The 20,789-nt window shown below is 41.4% G+C and overlaps 1 protein-coding gene across 3 annotated transcripts in view; it reads left to right on the top strand.

Moving 5' to 3' along the window:
* Positions 1-8,287, top strand: part of LOC145352751 (bromo adjacent homology domain-containing 1 protein-like) — a 67,502-nt gene extending 59,215 nt beyond the window's left edge. For 2 of the 3 annotated variants that reach the window (XM_080203024.1, XM_080203023.1), the window contains exons 5-7: positions 5,006-5,085; positions 6,183-6,274; positions 7,243-8,286. In XM_080203024.1, the coding sequence (XP_080059150.1) occupies positions 5,006-5,085; positions 6,183-6,274; positions 7,243-7,429 (359 nt within the window). In that variant the 3' untranslated portion in view covers positions 7,430-8,286. Of the gene's footprint in view, positions 1-5,005; positions 5,086-6,182; positions 6,275-7,242 lie in introns of all 3 variants that reach the window. The other variant, XM_080203022.1, reaches the window with a different exon arrangement.
* Positions 8,288-20,789: the final 12,502 nt, after the last annotated feature.

The following is a 20,789-nucleotide window of genomic DNA, read 5'->3' as shown; positions in this document are numbered from 1 at the left end:
TCCGATCAACTTTGCATGCAGGTATAGCAAGCAGTTCAGGGATGAGAAATTTCTGTTGTTGGCAGTATTTCATCATTTCGATCATGGAATTCCACCCTTCTAATTTTATTCCTAATTTCCACCTGACCCAGTCAGTCATTCTGTCTTTAATCAGACCTCAATCTGACATGCTTTCCATTGTTGGGAGATGCAGAGACTGTAGCTGTTGTTTCCATGTGCAACCTGGGGAGCCTGCATTAGGCTGTCTTCCTGGTGCAGATAGGTTGGGTCTTCTCGCCAATCCAAGACCCTGTTACTGATGGAGTGATTCAGCCCCAACCCAACCACAGTTCAGTTCTCGGCTTCAAACTCCTGCTTCTGCCCTAGGAGGAAGAGTTTCTTCAACCATGATTTCAACTACATCACTGCCTCTGGCTTAGTCTGCTTGGGGGCCCCAACACTACTCAGGCGCCCAGTGATGGAATAGACTGCACTCCTTGCCTGCTGGACTATGAACCCCAAGAGTCCAATCTCTTATCTCTGGGGAAACTGCTTCATCTTTCCTAGCTGTGTGAATCCAAGAGCCTCCAGCTCAGGGGAAGCCACGTCTGCCTATTGACAGCAGGAAGGAGAAGAAGCAATGTCTGGAGGAGCTGCTGTTCAAGGATGAGGAAGCTTTGCTGGAGTGGCTGCAGGTCTGTGGGAACAAGGCCAGCGGGTGGGTGTGGGAAGCCAGGCTGAGACATAGGATCTAAGGCCTGGGGTTTGAGCCCTGACAACCACTCCTCTCCCCAGCAATAAGTTATGTTTTAAAAAGGTTTAGGATTTGAGTCTGATTTATAAAATGTTTGTCTCATCTATCATCGTCACTGCTTTTCCACTCCAGTCTTCTCCCTTCTGGGCAAAGTGGCGAAATCCAGAGCGGGGGGAAGAGTGGAGAAGGGATGAGTGAGTGGGAATGGATGGGGAGCAAGGAAGGGAGTTGAGTGAATGGAGATTGAAGGTCTGAGTGAATAGGGGTTGGGTGGGGATGAAAGAAATGGGATTAGTGAATGTGTGGGAGGAAGCAGGTTTGGAAGAGGGTGTGTGGTGGAGAGAAAAGCTGATTACAATCTGTGGATGAGGGAAAGAGAGACTTCTGTGGTGACAGAAGACTGAAGCTTTAGTACTTTAAATATGAAAATCTGCTTTTAATGTATGTGATTTTCATATTTATATTAATGTAGCAGAGATGGGCGTCTTTGGCTAGTGAGCGAGTACATGAATGACCATTTTTTATCTCAGATGGTCTGCAAGATTGAAATCTTGCATGTGCACTAACTATGACCCCATGAAATATGTTAAATATATGCTGATTATTTCGCAATGAGTTGTAGAAAATGTTTGTTCATTTGTATATTAATAGAACTGTCAACAACTTCAAATGCTAAAAACAAAAAATTTACAATTTCCCAAGTACAAAAGTAACGTAAAAAGTGCAACCTCCCACATGCACTGGTGTCATAACCAGGCAGTCTCCCAGGATAAGGTAACTGCACTTGCTTACCTATAATTTGCAGTACGTGTCGATTGAACCATAGCAGCCCTTTGAGTACAGAGGGGAATGTATGGCTCTCACAAACATTGTGTGCAATTAGCACACACACCTCACTTCATGTGCCCTTACTTTATGTGCTTTTCAATTTAGTAATATGCGGGTTCTGGCAACCCTGGGCATGGGCAATGGTATGTCTCGTGGACCACACCCTGCAAGTTGCCCACCACTGTTCAATGGAATGAGAACTTTGTACTGCGCTGTAATGTTCTAAGTTGATTTATTGCTTTTTAAAATTTTTACTGGCGTTTAAGTCACGTTACTTTTCAAGAATTTGCTTATGGAATTTGGATATTGCTGACAAGGCCAGCATCTATGTTCCATTCCCAATTTCCCTTGCAGAAGGTGATGATGAGTTAAAATAGGGCCTCGTTGGAAAATAATTTTCAAACACTGCTGTATTCCTTTGCTTCGCATTGCATGTACATAATCTAGCAAAGTCATGTTCTGTTGTTAGTATGGACTTCACCCTTTATTGTATATACTAATCTCACTGAATGCTGAAATACTCAGTCTGGTGATTTTATAGAAATGCATTGCCCCACAGTGATGATGGGGAAACAAAATAAAGAAAAAACTAAAGTTTCTACCCAGTTGAAGTCTTGCACCTTTGTGAAATGGCCAAGGAGTATTTGCATTTGCACCCCAGATCATTAACAAGTGCTATAATTACATGATGCCAAGCCACACAAAAAAAACTTTCAGGCCCTTTTGTCTTTAGGTGCTTTCATCTCTGGCAATTAGGAAGCAAGTTGCATTGTTGGCTTTTATTGTAAGAAAGAAGTTTTGATACAATTGTATAGTGCTTTGGTGAGACCACACCTGGAATTGTAGTTGCAGTTTTGGTCTCCAAATCTAAAGAAGGACATTCTTGCCTTCGAGTTAGTGCAACAAAGAATCATCGGAATGGTTTCCGGGATGAGATGGTTATCCAATGATGCGAGGCTAAGTGTTGAAGGATGTGAGGTGATCTCATTGAAACATTCAAGATGTTGAAGGGGCTTGATAGGCTGGGACTCTAGAACACCAGGGCACTTAGATTAAGAGGAAATCTTTTAGAACTTAAGTGAGAAATGTACTTGCACCTACATAGTTATGAATCTTGTGAATTCTCTACCCTAGAGGTTTGTGGATGCTCCATTATTGATTAAGTTTAAGGCTGATATAGGCAGATCTTTGGTTTCTCAAATGTTATGGGGAGTAGACAGGAAAGTGGAGTTGAGGCTGTACATCCATCATGATTGTCTTGAATGGTAGAGCAGATTTATAGTTGTTTGGTCTACCCCACATGTCTCTTATTCAATTCACAAAATCCAATTAATTCATCAGCTCATACTCACTGACCTGCATTGGCTCCTTGGTCCAGCACTGCCTCAATTTTTAAATTTTCATCTTTGTTTTTAACTCTTTGTTCCTCCTCACCTACAACCTTTAGATCTCTGCATTCCTCCAGTTTTGGCCCCTGTGCATTCTCTGCCCTCTCCACTTCATTATTGGGACATGAACTTCCTCTGTGCAAATTTTGAGCTTTCTACCTCCCCCTCAATTTTTAGGACATGTCTTTCTAAAGTCTTTTAATTTACCTACCAAGCTTCTGGTTATATAGAATAATATCTCCTCCCTTATCAGTTTATGTCTGGTTATGTTCCCTTGAAGCACCTTGAGGTATTTCACTATCATACTAAAGGTACATTAAGGATATGAATGGCAGTTGTTGAAATGTATTGGCAGAGGGACTGATCCCCTGGAATGGAAGATACAAAACATGTGTTTGGAAATAGTAGTGATAGGACAGAGTGGGGAATGGAATTGAAACACACTCTGCACCTTCACTTTTCTTCGTAATTGGACAATTTTCATAACTAAGAATCTCTACCTACATTTTTTCTATTGTCCCAGAACTATGTCAGATGAATCGCCTTGGTCTTTATTCTTCCTTACAGCCCTAGTTCTTTAGCCTTACCAATGCAATGGGATGTATCCTAAAAAATCTAATTAGAGGATCGTGGGTGATTGCTGCACTCAGCTTTTTAGTGAGAGGTCTGAGAAGGGGTATCTTTGTCAAGGAATTTCCTGCATTTTTTCAAATTCTTCTGTTTTCATGGCTCAATAATAAATTGCCTCTCTATAAGATCAGAAAATGGCGATCTTGGCTTGGTGTTAATAGGAGTGATGAGACCGCCCTGCACTACCTTCCTGGTATCTTAACTACTACTGAAGCTAGCCCTTCCATTTCAACCATTTTCCACATTTTTATCCTTGAGATTTGTTGTCTACTTTTGAGCATCTGTTTTACTAACCAGTACATCCACATAGCTATTTTATAGTTCAGACCAGCAGTGCACTCAGAGCACTAGAAATACTGTCCTGCATTCCTAGGGCTCAATCATATTATAATATAACTGGGGAAAAACTGAGTTTTGTTATTAAAGCTGTACACTTTTTATAAATGATAGCAATGCAAGTTAAAGCATTTGGAATGGGATGTAATTCTGGTTACCTAATCTAAGTTAAACTGGAGGGAATGGGTAGTGATTGAGGCTAACCTCTTGAGTTAAACACATTATAGAATTTTATGATTTTTGACTAAATTCAACTACTTGATCTTTATAAAGCTAAAACTAGCTGGCAGTTGCACTAATACTCCAGCTACTTTCACCCTCTTCTGTCCCAAGATGTGGGTGTGAGATTTCTGTCAGCATCTTGTGGTATTATTGCCCCTCTCTATCAAGACCTGTGTGACTCCCACAACAAACCCTTTGTCATATAAGCCTCACATTATTGCTGGTCTCTCCAGCAGAAGCATGCTGTATGGAATGATGCACAAAAAAAAACAAGATTTTAGTATTCCGTGATTGTATGGATGCTTTTCGCCTTCATTAGTGTGGCTTCTGATTGAGATGGATTACATTTTTTTTTTAATTCATGCTCTGTATGCTGGCTTCACTGGAAAGACCAAAATTTATCACGTGTCTCTTGTTGCCGTGGGAAGCTGGTAGTGGACTGTTACCTTGAACTGCTGCAGGGTAGCAGTTCGGTGCAATTGAATGGTTTGCCAGGCCGATTCAAAAGACAGCTAAGACTCTTGCACCTTGGTGTGAACCTCCTGAACTAAAGGACATATTGATGAACTGTTTTGGTTTTTATGGCAGTCAGCTTTATGGTCACTTTTGCTGATAGTAGCCTTGTTTTTTTAGAAAAACAACTAAATTTAAATTGCCATGGTGGGATTTGAACTCACCTTGATCTTTGATTACAAGTCCAGTAATGCAAATCAGTGCATCAGTGTGCCCAGCAAGGCTAGTCTGCCTCATCGCAGGGAAGCCCAGCAATTCTCTGGAGGCAGCTGAAGTTGCTAGCAGCATTGTGCAAATTTGAGTGGATATTGGGGCCTGAGCCCACACTCATTGAAGTATTGCTTTCTTCCTGTAGGGGAACTCATGATGAGCCTTTACTGGTACTACAGGCCTGAGCACATCCAGGGAGGCAGAAATCCAAGCATTCACTGTGAGGTGAGAATCAGCAACCTTCCCTACAGAGTCTGTAGGTGTTCATTTCTAAATCCTCTGTCTCTGCCTCTTGCTCTGTGCCTCTGCTGCCCTATACTGGTCTCTAGCCCTGCTCCTATCTCTTCCTGCCCTCTGCCTCTTGCTATATCAGACTCAACTCAGCACCTGTTTCTTGCCTGTGTATATGTGTTTATTGTAGATATACTCTCCGTTCAATATTGGCTTTCAGTGCTGCTTATTTTCAAGCTATTGTGACTATATTCAATGTGTAATATAGAAGGCAAGAGATTGTGTGTTTAGCCTTTGGTGAGATGATGCAGAAGGAAGACTTTGCATTTACAAAATGCCCTTTCCCCTTGTTCTTCACATCTAAATAATTACTCAGTGTTTGGGCTAAGGCAGCAACCATTTTTTAAATGCAGTGGGATCCCAGAAATGGCAGTGCAGTAGTTGATGTGTTGGTCAGATTTTGATGCTAATGTCCATGGGTGTTGAGAAAGCACCCAAGCAAGGAGATAGAGCAGGAGTTCAATGTCTAGGGCACCTAAAAATAATGCAGCACTTCCTGGAGTAGAACTTGAACTTTGATTTGATGAAGACAGGAAATGAGTGCCACGAAACTGAGCAACACGTTTTCTTTCCTGCAGCTTTGTGTTAAGTGGCTCCCTTAGGTCTTGTTTCGCCAATAAACTTCACGGTATGACAATCTGAAGGAAATATTATATTTTCTGAGGCTGCCCAGTAGAGAGAAATTTCTCGGGTCAGTCATCACACAGTTCAGGATGAAACCAGGCACAGATGCGAGTTAATGTCCCTCTGTAGAGTTCATTATCTAATTTTTAATAACAATGAAGATGACCTTGATTTTACAGAGTAACAACTGGCCTTTCCTCCCATCTGTTAAGTGTGGCATTTTAAATCCATGGAACATAAGCAGCTTATTTAGGTCCCAATGACCATGGTCCAGGGTTGAGCACGCTGATGGATATAATGGTGTGTTGCTGGAATAGAGTGAAGCGCTAATGAAATTGATGAGGCTGAATAGGCCGGTGCTTTGTGAAGTGCAGGTTTTTTAAAGGTCTGTCTCTCATTCCCTACAGAATGAGATTTTCGCTTCTCGGCATCAGGATGAGAACAGCGTGGCCTGCATTGAGGAGAAATGCTATGTGCTGACCTTCTCCGAGTACTGCCGGTGAGTGACTCCAGGCTTTCTAGTGCTTTGGTTGGGGGAAATGGCATAGGAGTGGGACATATTTTCATAAAAACCAAAGGCCATTATTATAAAATAGTCAATAATAAACTCAAAAGGGAATTCAGGAGAAAACTCAGTGGTTAGAATGTGACAACGCCTAGCGCATGTAGTTGAGATGAATAGCATAGATTTATTGAAGGGGATGTTAAGTAAATTTGATGGAGAAAAATAGAAAAAATGAAATGAGAGAAAAGACACAATGGAAAAGTAGGCAAGGAACCTCTTTGGAAATTGGTTTGTGAACTGATGGGAAATCAGGAAGACGGTGCCAAGTTTAGTTTCTTTTCAATTTCCAATTTCCAAGCACAATTTAACTTTGACAGACATAGGTTATTCTCCCCATTCAGCTTGTTCCAACATATAATTCAGCCATGATATAACTGAGTTCCAACTCCACGTCCCTGGATAATCCTTAGCTAACAAACTGGTCTGTCTTGAAAGAGTGCTTCCTGGCTTTCCTTCTGAATGACCTGATTCTAATTTTAATATGTCTCCTTGCTCTTAATTTCTTCAGAGGAGATAGTTTCTCCATAGCTACTGCATTATTATATTAAGCGCTTTGATTAGATCACCCCTCAATCTTCTAAAACCTAGTTCATGGAATCAGTAATTTAACCGTCTAAGCCCATGGATGATTTTGGTCATTCTGCCCTGTGCTTATTGGATGCAGTACTCAAGTTAAGGCATGATAAAAGCCCTGTGCAGCTGAAGCTTAACTCTTCCTTTGTATTCCAAACCCCTTGAGCTGCATTTAATGGAACTGGTTTCAATTTTTCTGATGGCAATGCAGTGTTAGCTTGATAGTCGGGAAAAACTGAGTTGTGGGTGGGTTCTGGTGTAAATAACCCCAATCTAACAATGTATCTCGGTCAATTTTCATTCCTGTTTCTTTCCATCCTCTTCTGCAGGTTCTGTGCCTTGGCAAAGTGGCGAGAGGAGGGATCCCCTGATCACAGACCAGTGGTCCCACCCTCTGAAGAATACTCCACCCCTTCCCATCGTAAGGTCCCGGAAAACACAGACCCGGATCTGGTTTTTATTTGCAGACATGTGTATGATTTCCGCCACGGACGAACTCTGAAAAACCCGCAATAGGTTATAGCACTTCCCAAATTCCAAGGGACTCAGGCTTAGAAAACAAACACATACAATAACAGAAAAATATATCTGATGGATTTTGACTGGAGGTATGATTCCACATAATCTTCCTGGTGGACAACAGACTCTCTTCCCTTTGCCTTATGTACATAAATTAGAATTTTTTAAGATCTGTTCAATCACGCTGACTGCATACCAAAGGACAGTGACCGATCTGAAAACTGGCTCCTGGAAAACAGCGCTGGTTTCTGCACTAATCAATTCGACAATGTCATCGCAATACTCGCGTCACTTTTCTCATGCTCGTCCTCCATCACCACTAACAACGGGAGCCATTTCCCAAGCAATTGCCGACCCATTTTGTGATTTTTTTTTAAAAATTATAAACGGTAACAAAAAAAATTGCACTTGTATTCCAAACTGATTTATTTCTCAAATGATCCTTACCCAATTTCCATGTTGGCAGACAATGAATGCCAGCACTTAAATGTTTACGTCTGAATTGGGATAACATTCCAAATTCTTTCTCTCTTCCCTCTCTTTTTAATTATTATTACAAAGAAAATTTCTTGTTGGAATTAAATTTCAGAAAAATTGTATTGCGTTTTGAGGAAGAAAAATTAATATATGATTTAAGTTTGATAGCTATGTTTGAAGAGACTGTTTTTTAAAAAAAAATGTTCACTCTCTACTGATGTCCTGATGTTTTCACTTGAAAGTTTCTAATAATGTTTGAAGTGTTAGGCCTTTTGGCCACATAGAATTAAAGATGTTTCTGCCATCACCATTGGGATTTACTTCTGCCATTTCTCCCATCATTTAGCAACACGACTCCTCGATTCTGTTTGCAACTTGCTATAAAAGCCCAACATCAGACATCAATCATTCTTGAATCTAAAATGGATGTTGACAACTGTGAGCAAGTTCTGACCACCAAATCATCAGCTTGGTATTGCTAATGGGTATTTCGGTATTAGAGAACCTGAGAAGGACCTGCATTTATATAAGCACCTTTCACCATATGCCGAAGTCAATTTGAGCATAGTGAGCTCCCACAAACAGCAGCTGGGTAATGACTGGATAATCTAGTTCTTACTTATCCCTCAACTGAAATTAGTATGACAAGGGCAGCCTTGCTGCTCTTTGCATATTGCTGGGCAACTTTCATGCCCACCTGAGGGGGCAGACAGAGTCTCTGTTTAATATCTCATTTGTAAGACAGCAGTTCCAACAATGCAGCACTCCCTTGGCACTGCACTGGACTGTCAGCCTGGATTACATGTCTGGAGTGAGGTTTGAACTTGGAGACTCGAGTAATACCCACTGAACCATAGTTGACGTTTGGGCATTTTCAAATAACATGGGAAAATGCTGGAAGTATCTGAGCCTGTACGTATTCAGAATGGAGGAAAGAAGGTTAATGTTTGTTGAAAATAAGTGAATCCTTTTGTGGAACTGAGCAAACAAAGAACAGTGGGTTAACATAAATTTCTCCTGGTAGTATTCATCTCTGAGTAGTATCCATCACTGGGTAGGCAGAACGTTTTCAAGACAATTAATATCTGATGTTTCACTGGAAATGTCCTAGCATCTGTGGTACTGCAGAGTTCCCTCAGAGGTTAAAAGAGATCACAATGAATGGAAAGGAAAAGTTTGAAAAAACTTTGAATGGAAAGAAGTGCAGCGCAGGATTTCATAGGAATCCAACACTTTTAGGCACAAAGTTGATCTTCAATCAGCATTTTCATAAGTCTTATGGATGACTTTGCTTGCTGAATATCACCCAGTAGTATTTTCATGAACTTTTTAGCTCGGTTTCTGATTTATTTCCTGGATGCTGCTGCCAGGAACCTGGGAAGAAAAAAAATGTCTAGTTTGTAATTCTCTAGTAGTAAATCTGCGAACATGGGCGGAATCTGCTAAACACAGTGGTGACTGGAATTTGGTGCAGAGGGGAGAAGAGGTGCTAAGTAATTTAAATGGGCAAAAAGTAAGTAAATGTATAACTAATCAGATATAAGGGTATATATTACAGGAGTAGGCCATTCACCTATCACACTAAATAGTGTATGTAGATGGACTTCTAAGCAAAATGGGACAGCTGAGATCCATTGGCTGCAATTTCTGTCTGATGTTAAACTTCATATGGGGGACCTGACAGAGCCTCTGCGGAGCAAATAGGAGGTTGAGAATTTCCTAGAGTGCATGTTCTGGACTTAACCCTAACCCCACAGCCACAGAGTTCGAAGGTTTGGTGAATTAATGGCTATCTAGTTGGTTGGGAGAAGTAGGGAGTACAGACATATTCCAGGAGGGTGGCACATTGAAATAAGTTTGCAGTGCTGAATAATGGTGAGGGTGATGACAAACTGAGATGTGCAGTTTAGAATACACTTAGTGTCTTTGACTGGATGTGGGGGTGGTCACAACAAAGTTTGGAAATACAGTTCAAGTAGTTGGGAATGGACAGATGTCTCTACATCTGGCAATGAATCCTGCATGCTCTGTTGGCTTCTCACTGACAAAGCAAAGAATGTCACTGAATGCAAAACATTCTGAGGTGGAAGAATAAAAACCAGAAATTATGCACATTTGGACCAAAGCCAGATGTTCTTTTTTGAACCAATGATGTGGGAAGGGAAAAGGTGTGATTTTTGCAACCAGAGCTGCATGAACTTTGTAGAAAAGGAAAGTGTGGGTCATTTCTGGATTACTTTATGCTATGTGCTAATGAATTCCTAGTTAAGTAAATCAGGAAAATGAAAGGCTGGATAAATGATGCGGAGGGGAAGACTTCAGATCCAGGAGCATTGGAACCAGTTCTGTGGTACAGGAAGGATCTGCTCATGGTGGATGGATTATATTACAAAAGGTTGTGGGCCAAATATCCTCACTGGAAAGTTAACAAGGGCAGTGAGGGGAGCTGTATACATTAATTTAGAAGGGGAAACGGCACTGGGAAGCAACATTTGAGAGGCGAAACAAGGTTACAGAGGACTCAGACAACATTAGGACAACGAGCAGTTGGAAAAATAGAATGGATTAGATGGTTGCAGGGAAGGGAGAGGATTGCAAGGCAGTCTGAGACTGATTTGAAATACATGCAAAGAAATTCCTGAAGCATGAAAATAAGGTTGGTGATCTGCAGGCACAAATAATCAAGTAGGTAGCAAAATCCAGTCTGGTTGAAGAGAAGGAATGGGTACTTTAGGTTCCTGGTATTCAAGAAAAATAGCAAAGGAAAAATGGTGACAGTTCATGTAAGAAACTTGCAACACTAGAGGGAATGATGTACTGGAGAATTCTAAGACAATCTATTTTCTATCAATTAGAACAGTAGAGGAGCTATTACAATGTTGCGTGCAGACAAAAAGCCACCAAGTAGTGGAAAAGGAATAGGAGAGAAGCAGTTTATAAAGAAATTGCAGGAAGATGCAAGAGAATAAAAATGGGAAAATGACAATTAGCCCAATATAGACTAGAGCAATAACTGTTGAAGGGAGGGTGGGGAATTTCTGAAATGTGTACAAGAGAGTTTTCTTGGTCATTGTGTTTTCTGTCATTAAGGAAGATAACAGCTGGATCAAGTTCTAGGGAATGAAGTGGAGCAAATAAAGCATGTTTCGCTGGTGAATTTTTGATAGCAAACCTAATGATCGCTATCATGAGGTTTGACATAGTTATGGAAAAGAATAATCATTTGTGAAAATACGTAACTGGAGGAGAGCTAGTTTCAATGAGTTGAAAGTGGATCTGATCCAAATGGATTTGGAATGGAAGATTGGTAAGTAAAAGAGTAAATGGGAAGCCTTTAGACACAATCCAATGGGAGGAAGAAAAGGTATCTAAAACTACAGCTCCCTGGATTACAAATGGTAGACGTTCAAATAAAACAAGAAGGAAACATCAAATTCATAATTCAGTAGATAGCGGAGCTGAATGCAAAGTACAGGGCAGAACTGAAAAAGGAATGGGAATAGATGAGCGGACGGCTAAAATAAGAGTACCAAAATGTTACATTAACATAAATAGTAAAACAAAGGGTGTAGCTGAATCGTGCCCAAGATCATCATTTGGAGATTGTGGCTGAGACATTCTTAACTATTTTGCATCTTTGCCACAATAAGGGAGGAGATCATCTTGTCAACATTCTCCTCTGCAGTGGAGAAATTAGTAAAGCTTAAAAAAAAGGTGCTTCAGAGGTTGACAGCGCTAAAAGCAGAAAAGTTATCCACTCCAGCTGAGTGCATTGCAAGTCACTGAAGGAAATAAGGGTTGAAGTTACAGAGGCTCTGGTGATGATCTTTCAATTCTTTTAAAGATGGAAGTGGTACCAGAAGACTGGATAATTGCAAATGTTACCATCCCTTTCACAGAAGAGGACAGGAACAAGCCAGTCTTGGGATTGATGGGGAAATCTATAGACACCAATCCACAACAAAATGATTTGGCAGTTGAAAAAATATGGTTTAATTAAGAAGGCCAATTGTGTCTGACTTGCTTGATTGAGTTATTTGAAGTAATGGGGAGAGTTGATGAAGGAAGTGCGGTTTATGTTGCTTATATGCATTTTCCAAAGGAGTTTGATCAATTACCATGTAACAAATGTGTTATAAGAATTGAAGGCTGTGGAATTAAAGGAGCATCAATGCAGAATTGGCAAAAGCCGAAAGCAAGGATTAGAGTCAAAGGGTTATTTTTCACACTGGAGACAAGCATGCAGTGGTGTTTCCCTAGGGGTTGGTTTTGGGTCTTATGCCCTTTTTGATGTCAAAGATTTGGCTAGGGCATACATGGCATAATTTCAAATTTTGCAGATGACACACAACACTGAAATACAATAGGCAGCGAGGAAGATAATAATGGACATAGACTGGTGAGGCATATGGCAGATTAAATTTAACAATGTGAAATAATTTATTTTGCTGGGAACAATGAGGAGAAGTGATGTAAATGTATTATACAAATTTAAAGACTGCAGCAACTGACACCCAGGGAATGTGTATACAAGTCTTTGAAAGTGACGGTTTAAGTTGAGAATATTAAAGCGGAATACAGGATCCTTGACTATCAGTAGAGAAAGAGTGCAAAAGCACTGAAGTTATGCTAGACCTTTATTTGCTTGGCACCAGGTGAGAGTATTATGGCTATAGTCTCAGCACTATGCTTTTGGATGTCTTGCTATCAATGGATGCTATTCTGGTGGTTGGTGACTAGTGGAGTGTCGCAGGGATTGGTGCTGGGGCTTCAGCTATTTACCATTTATATAGATGATCTGGAAGAGGGGGCTGAGTGTAGGGTGATGAAATTTGCTGATGACACAAAGATGAGTGGAAAAGCAAATTGTGTGGAGGGTGTGGAAAGTCTGCAGAGAGATCTGGATAGGCTCAGCGAGTGGGCGAGGACCTGGCAGATGGAGTACAATGTTAGCAAGTGTGAGGTTATCCACTTTAGCAGAAATAATAGTAGGAGGGATTACTATTTAAAGGGTGAAAAGCTGCAGCATGCTACAGTGCAGAGGGACTTGGGGGTCCTTGTTCATGAGTCGCAAAAACCCAGTCTGCAGGTGCAGCAGGTGATCGAGAAGGCAAATGGGATGCTGGCCTTTATAGGGAGGGGGATAGAATGTAAAAGCAGGGAGGTCTTGCTGCAACTGTGCAGGGCACTGGTGAGGCCGCAGCTGGAGTACTGAGTGCAGTTTTGGTCGCTGCACTTGCGCAAGGATATTTTGGCCTTGGAGGGATTGCAGAGGAGGTTCACTAGGCTGATACCAGAGATGAGGGTGTTAGACTGTGAAGAGAGACTAAATAGACTGGGTCTGTACTCGGAGTTTAGGAGGATGAGGGGAGATCTTATAGAGACGTATAAGATAATGAAAGGGATGGATAGGGTAGAGGTAGAGAGATTCTTCCCACTTTTAAAGGACAGCAGGACTAGAGGGCACAGCCTCAAGATAAGGGGGGTGCAGTTTAGAACGGAGTTGAGGAATTTCCTCACTCAAAGGGTGGTGAATCCCTGGAATTCTCTGCCCATTGAAGTGGTGGAGGCTACCTCGCTAAATATATTTAAGTCACGGGTAGATAGGTTTTTGACAGACAAGGGAATTAAGGGTTATGGGGAGAAAGTGGGAAAGTGGAACTGATCCACTTCAGATCAGCCATGATCTTATTGAATGGCGGGGCAGGCTCGAAGGGCTAGATGGCCTACTCCTGCTCCTATTTCTTATGTTCTTATGTTGCTTATAGTAGGTACAGCGGAAATTTAGGAGAATGAAGGAATGAAAGATTTCAGTTATGTGGAGAGATTAAAGAAAGTATTTTTTCCTCTGAGCAAAGGGTTTTGATAGGCAAAGTAAAAAAAGTTTCCAATGACAGGATTAGTAACTGGGGACACACATGATTGACAGAACAGGTGTCATGAAGGAAAAGATTGATTTTGATTCTGGGAATATCAGGCAAAATCTTTTTAATCTGGAAGGAATGGCAGGAAAGGCAGTGCAATGTTTCTGCAGAATGTTTGAGATGAGGGATGCCATCAGTGTCCTTGCCAGTTTCACTTGTGGGAAGTGCATCCATCTCCAGCTCCTTAAAAACCGCGTTAGGGAACAGGAGCTAGATGAACTTTGGGTCATTCAGGAGGCAGAGGTGATCATAGATAAAAGCTTCAGGGATTTAATACTCTGAAGATAGATGGGTGATGGTGAGAGGAACTGGGAGGAAGCAGCCAGTGCAGGGATCCCCCGTGGTCATTCCCCTCAGCAACAAGTATACCGCATTGGATACTGTCGAGGGGGACGGCCTACCAGTGGTAAGCCAAGGTGTCTCCAGCACTGAGTCCATCCCTGTGCCACAGAAGGGAAGCTGGGAGAGCAATAGTTATTGGGAACACAATGGTTAGAGGGACAGATAAGGGGTTCTGCGGCAGCAAAAGAGACTCATGGATGGTATGTTGCCTCCTGGATGCCAGAGTCTGTGATGTCTCGGACTGTATTTTCAGGATCCTTAAGGGGGAGGGGGATCAGTCACAGGTCATGGTACCAACAACATAGTTGGAGAAGGGACGGGGATTTAAAACAGGAATTTAGGGTGCTGGGATAGTGCCACATGCTAGTTGAGGAATAGGGAGAGTGCAGATAAACATGGCTGCAGGGATGGTGTAGGAGAGAGAGAGTTTCATTTACATGGATAATTGGAGCACATTCTGGGGAAGGTGAGAACTGTAGAAACAGGATGGTTGGCACCTGAACCAGAGGGGCACCAACATCCTGGGAAGGAAATTTGCTACAGCTCTTTGCAGGGGGTGGGGTTAAACTAATTTGTCTGGGGATGGGAAAACGAGCTGTAGTCCAGAAACCAGTGTTGAGGGTAGTGAGGTACTGAAGAAGGTATCAAGGTCGCAGGAGTGTACAGGCAGACAGGATGGTGGGTTGAAGTGTATCTACTTCAATGCAAGGAGCATCCAGAATAAGGTAGGTGAGATTGGAGCGTGAATTGGTATTTGGGACTATGATGTGGCCATTATGGAGACATGGTTAGAACAGGGACAGGAATAGTTGTTGGCAGTATCTTGATAGGTATATCCCTGTCAAGCATGGAGGAAATGGCTGAGTGAGGGAACCATGGTTCACAAAGGAGGTTGAATGTCTTGTCAAGAGGAAAAAGGAAGCATATGTAAGGATGAAAAAAGGTTCAGCTGGGTCGCTTGAGAGATACAGGGCAGCAAGTTTGAAAAAAAGGCTAAGGAGAGCTAGGAGGAGACATGAAGTCCTCGATGGGTTGCATCAAGGAAAACCTGAAGAAATAAAAGAATGACCAGGGTGAGATCAGGGCTGGCCAAGGATAGTAGTGGGAACTTGTGCATGGAGTCAGAACAGATAGGTGAGGCATTGAACACTGAAGAAAAGTATTCATTCACTGAGAGGGGCCATGTTTTTGAGGATGAGTGTGCGATGCAGGCTAATAGGATGGAGGAGATAGATGTTCTGAGGGAAGATGTATTAGCAATTTTGAAAAACCTGCAGGTCAGTAAGTCCCCTGGGCCAGATGGGATACATCCTAGGATACTTTGGGAGGCAAGGCATGAGATTGCAGAGCCTTTAGCTTTGATCTTTGGGTCCTCACTATCCACGAGGATTGTGCCAGAGGACTGGAGAGTGGTGAATGTTGTTCCTCTATTCAAGAAAGGAAATAGGAATGATTCTGGTAATTATAGGCCAGTTAGTCTTTCTTCGGTGGTTGGTAAGTTAATGGAAAGGGTTCTGAGGGATAGGATTTATGACCATTTGGAAAGATGCAGCTTAATCTGGGATAGTCAGCACGGATTCGTGAGGGGTAATTCTTGCCTCACAAATTTGATTTGAATTCTTTGAGGAGGTAACTAAGTGTATGGATAAAGGTAAAGCAGTTGATGTCGTATACATGGATTTTAGTAAGGCTCATGGAGAATGTAAGGTGGTGTGGGATAGAAGGAAATTTGGCCAATTGGATAAGTAACTGGCTATCTCATAGAAGACAGGGTGGTGGCAGAGGGAAAATTTTCAGACTGGAGGCCGGTTACCAGCGATATGCCACAGGGATCAGTGCTGGGTCCTCTGCTATTTGTGATTTTCATTAATGACTTGGAAGAGGGGGTTGAAGGGTGGGTTAATAAATTTGCTGATGACACAAAAGTTGGAGTAGTGGATGAGGTGGAGGGCTCTTGTAGGCTGCAAAGAGACATTGATAGGATGCAGAGCTGGGCTGAAAAGTGGCAGATGGAGTTTAACCCTGATAAGTGCAAGGTGACTCATTTTGGTAGGACAAACTTGAATGCGGATTACAGGGTCAGTGGCAGGGTTTTGAGAAATGTGGAGGAATAGAGAGATCTTGGGATTCTTATCCACAGATCTCTGAAGGTTGCCACTCAAGTGGGTAGAGCTGTGAAGAAAGCTTATAGTGTGTTAGTGTTTATTAACAGGGGATTTGAGTTTAAGGGTTGTGGGATTGTGCTGCAACAACACACGACCTTAGTGAGACTAAGGAATTTGTGTGCAGTTCTAGTCGTCTCATTATAAGGATGTGGAAGCATTGGAGAGAGTGCAGAGGAGATTTACCAGGATGTTGCTTGATTTGGAGGGTAGGTCTTATGAGGAAAGGTTGAGGGAGCTGGGGCTTTTCTCTTTAGAGCGGAGGAGGATGAGAGGTGACTTAATAGAGGTTTATAAGATGATGAGGGGACTAAATTCTTCAGTCAGAGTGGCTGGGGTGTGGAATGCACTGCCTGCTGTGATAGGGAGTCGGACACTTTAGGAACTTTCAAGTGGTTATTGGATAGGCACATGGAGCACACCAGACTGATAGGAAGTGGGATAGCTTGATCTTGGGTTTGGACATACTCGGCATAACGTAGTGGGCTGAAGGATCTGTACTGTGCTGTACTGTTCTGTGTTTATGATGTGAAATGTACTCCTGAAAGGATGGTTGAAAGATCCAGTAGTAACTTGTTCAAAGGGAACTGGTTACTTAGAAATTAAAAAAATGCTGGAGTGTTGGTAGAATAGGAGAGCAGGACTAATTGAGTAGTTCTTTCAAAGAGACAATGATCACCTCTTGTGCTGTCTTGTTCTATGATTCTATAGTTCATTTGTATTTTACCCATCTATCTGTCTTTCAATTCCCTTAATACCCTTGCTGATCAAAAAAGTCTAATGCTAGAATTTTCTGGTCCTTCCTGCAATGATTCCCAAAAGCTTATCGGCTATTGCTGCAGGTGTGATCGAAAAATCCAGACCTTCGTTTTGAAATCTTTAGTTGACCTCCAGGCTCATCAACATTTTGGGGAAGAGCTCCAGATTTCCACTAACCTTTCTGTGGAGAAGTGCCTAGCTGAAATTTTAAGGTTGTGGTCTCCCTTCCTTCCCCAGCAGAGAAAGTAGTTTCCTTGTGTATGCTATCAAATTCTTTAAATGTCTTAAACACCTCAAACAGATTGCTCCTTGATCATCTATACTCCAAGGAATAAAAACTCAAGTTTAAGCAAACTGCACTTACAATTTGTACAGCAACACAGTGATTAGCACTCTGTGTCAGCCATGGGTCAATGTGTGGAATTTGTACATTCTCCTTGTGTCTGCATGGGTTGTCTCCCACAGTCTGAGCCTGCAAGACTGTTGGTTAGGCGCATTGGCCATGCTAAATTCCCCTCCATTGTACCTGAACAGGTGCCGGAGTGTAACTTCTCTGCAGTGTTAATGTAAGCTTGATTGACACTAATAATTAAACTTAAAATTTTTATCCCCAGTATGATGCATGCTGGTTCACCATCTTATCTCAGTCATGCTCATTCACTATAGCAGCTGCATGCAGATGTCAAGAGTTAGTGACAACAGCCAAGGACCAATGGGAGGGCATGCAGTGTGTTTGGCAGGAGGCTGATTGTCAAGCAGAAGGTATTGGAGCTGTAAATAGTTTGAGAATAATTCCAGAGGCTTGCTTGTCCCATGGTTCTCCGCATGGAGTCCCAACAGCAGGTCTGCAAGAAGGAAAGGAATGAGAGACTGCTGTAAGTCATACGTTTGAGATGTATCTTTTTCAGAATGGCTCCATTACTGCACTATTCAAGGTCCAATTCTTCAGATACAATATTAAACCAAGCAATTGTCTGCCCTGGCAGGCGGAGGTAAAAGATTCTTGTAGCACTATTTTGAACTAAAGCAAGAAACTTCTTCTTGGTGTTATGATCTATATTTAACCACAAGCAATATCTCATTATGATCTATATTTAACCCGTGAGCAATATCTGAAATGGATAATCTGGTTATTATAATACTATTTGTAGGACCTTACCATTTGCAGATTGGTTGCTACATTTCAAAAGTACTTTGGCTATAAGTTGCTTCGGGATGTTCTGGAAGGCATTCTAGAAATGCAAGTTTTTAAATGCTTTGTGTTATTTTCTTACAAGACGGAGACTTTATACTTGTAACTTTCAGCTATTAATTCTAATGGTGTTAATTTTTCGAAGTATCCTCACTTAAGATCAGGAGGTCATGTAATACATCTCCTGGAATCTACTAGCGAGAGTTGGCAGTTCTAATTGCAGTGAGTATTCAATCACAAGCTTTGGAAAAACAGATGTTCCAGCTCTGTCACAGAGTCAGGAGGCATCATGATAAATGAATTCAAGGTGTTGCAATCCACCTGAAAAGCAGAACCTTCAATCCCAGTGTTAATCTGTACACGTTCTACAAAAAGTTGTTTACATTTTACGTTTGACAAAATAAAATGCCTCAAGGTGCATTACAGGAGCATCATTGGAAGTGAATTGACGTTGAGCCACATAAGGAGCTATAAGGGCAGGTGCCAAAATCTTGGTCACAGAGGTAGGTTTTAAGGAGCATCTTACATGAGATGTGAGATGGAGAACCACAGGCACAACTGCCTGTGTTAAGGTGAAAGGAGCAAAGATCTACATGGGACCAAATTTATCAGTAAGCTGCAGGCTGTGATTTGACATTCAAGGATTTGGGGAATTATTCTGAGATTCGTATACACTGAATTGTGTCCCTAATTTCTGTGTGTTGCTACTATTGCAGAAGTGAGTTCCTGATCTGTACCAACCAAAGGATTTGAAATGGAAGGCGGGGAGGGGGGAAGGTTGGTCAGCTCTGCCATTCAAATAGATCATAGCTCATCACCATTTTCCTACATAATCCCCCATCACTTGATGTCTTTGATATCTACAAATATTCTTAATTTCTATCCTGAACAGTGGCGAGCTACCCGAGGCCCATCTGGGTTCTGAGTGTAGCCCAAAGGACATTATGTTGACCGCTACCTATACACTGGGTTGTCACATTCTGCTGATTTCCATTCCTGTAGTTTTTTCCCGGGCAGTATGACTGAAATGATACCTGTTTAAAGCAAGGGCAAAGTTAAGTGAGGTGTATGCTAATTGCAGATTACACTGACTGTGAGATCCACACCCTTCCTCTGCATCCAAAGTGTAAATATTTTCTTTTTACAACTTGATAATTCTTTTAATATATAAATGATTAAGCATTTTCTATAACTTGTTTTGAGATATTTGGCATGTAATAAATGTATTTAATTTTATTCAGGCGGTAATGGTTAGTGAACAAGCCCGATTTCAACCTTGTGGCCCATTGAAATGAAAGCGGGCCACTCATGCTGTCTACTCACTAGCCTAAGTTGTCCACCACTGGTCTTGAATATACTGTGATTTAGCCTCCACAACCTTCTAGAGTAGAGAATTTCAAAGATTCATCATTCTGAGTAAAGAAATTCTTCCACGGCTCAATCTTAAATAACCCACCTCTTTTCTGAGATTATGTACTTTGTTTCTAGATACCCCAGCCAGGGGAAACATCATACCTGTGTCTACCATGTCAACATTATGTTTTAATGAGATCATCTTTCATACTACTAAACTCTAGCAGATATAGGCCCAATTTCTTTGATCTCTCCTCATAAATAATCCTTTTATCCCAGAAATCAGTGCGGTGAACCTTTGTTGCACTTGCAGTATAACAAGAAATATCCTTTCTTGGAATATGGAGACCAAGACTGTACACAATACTCCAGTGCAGTCTGACCAAAGCTCTATACAATTGCAGCAAGATGCCATTACTTCTGTACTCAAATCCTCTTGCAACGAGTAACAAATTATTTATCTTAATCACTTGCTGAACCTCAGTGTTAGCTTTCATTTATTCATGATGAAGGACATCTATTGGACATCAACTCTTCTCAATTTCTCACCATTTAAGAAATGCTTTGCCTTTTTATTTCTCTTACCAAAGTGGTAGCTTCACATTTTTCCGCATTATGCCCCATCTGCCATGTTCTTGTCCATTCACTTAGTCTGTCTAAATTCCCTTGAAGCATCTTTCCATCCTCTTTACACTCGCATTCCCAAGTAGTTTTGTGACATCAGAAAACATGAAAATATTAAATTTGATGCTCACATCCAAATAATTGATATTGATTGTGGATATCTGGGGTTCAAGCACTGATTCTTGCAGCACCTCACTAGTTACAGCCTGATTGAGAATGACCTGTTTAATTTTTTTCTGTTTGTTAATCAGGTCCCAATTTCATTTGCTCTAATTTTGTTTACTAATTGTTCGTGTGAGGCCTGAATGAAAGTCTAAAAATTCAAATAAACCACACCCACTAGTTACTCCTTACCTATTCTGCTAATTACATCCTCAGAAAAATTCCAACAGATTTGTCAATTTCCCTTTCATATATCCATGTTGACTCAGTCCAATTCTACCATTATTTTCCAAGTATCCAGTTACATCTTGTATGATATGTTTTCACATTTCCCTACTACTGATGTCAGGCTAACTGGTCTG

The sequence above is a fragment of the Carcharhinus amblyrhynchos genome, chromosome 14 (assembly GCF_965287045.1).
Source record: "Carcharhinus amblyrhynchos chromosome 14, sCarAmb.v2.hapA, whole genome shotgun sequence".
Taxonomy (NCBI): Eukaryota; Metazoa; Chordata; class Chondrichthyes; order Carcharhiniformes; family Carcharhinidae; genus Carcharhinus; species Carcharhinus amblyrhynchos.
The sequence above is the reverse complement of the archived record's forward strand: the minus strand, read 5'-3'. Positions and strand labels throughout refer to the sequence as shown.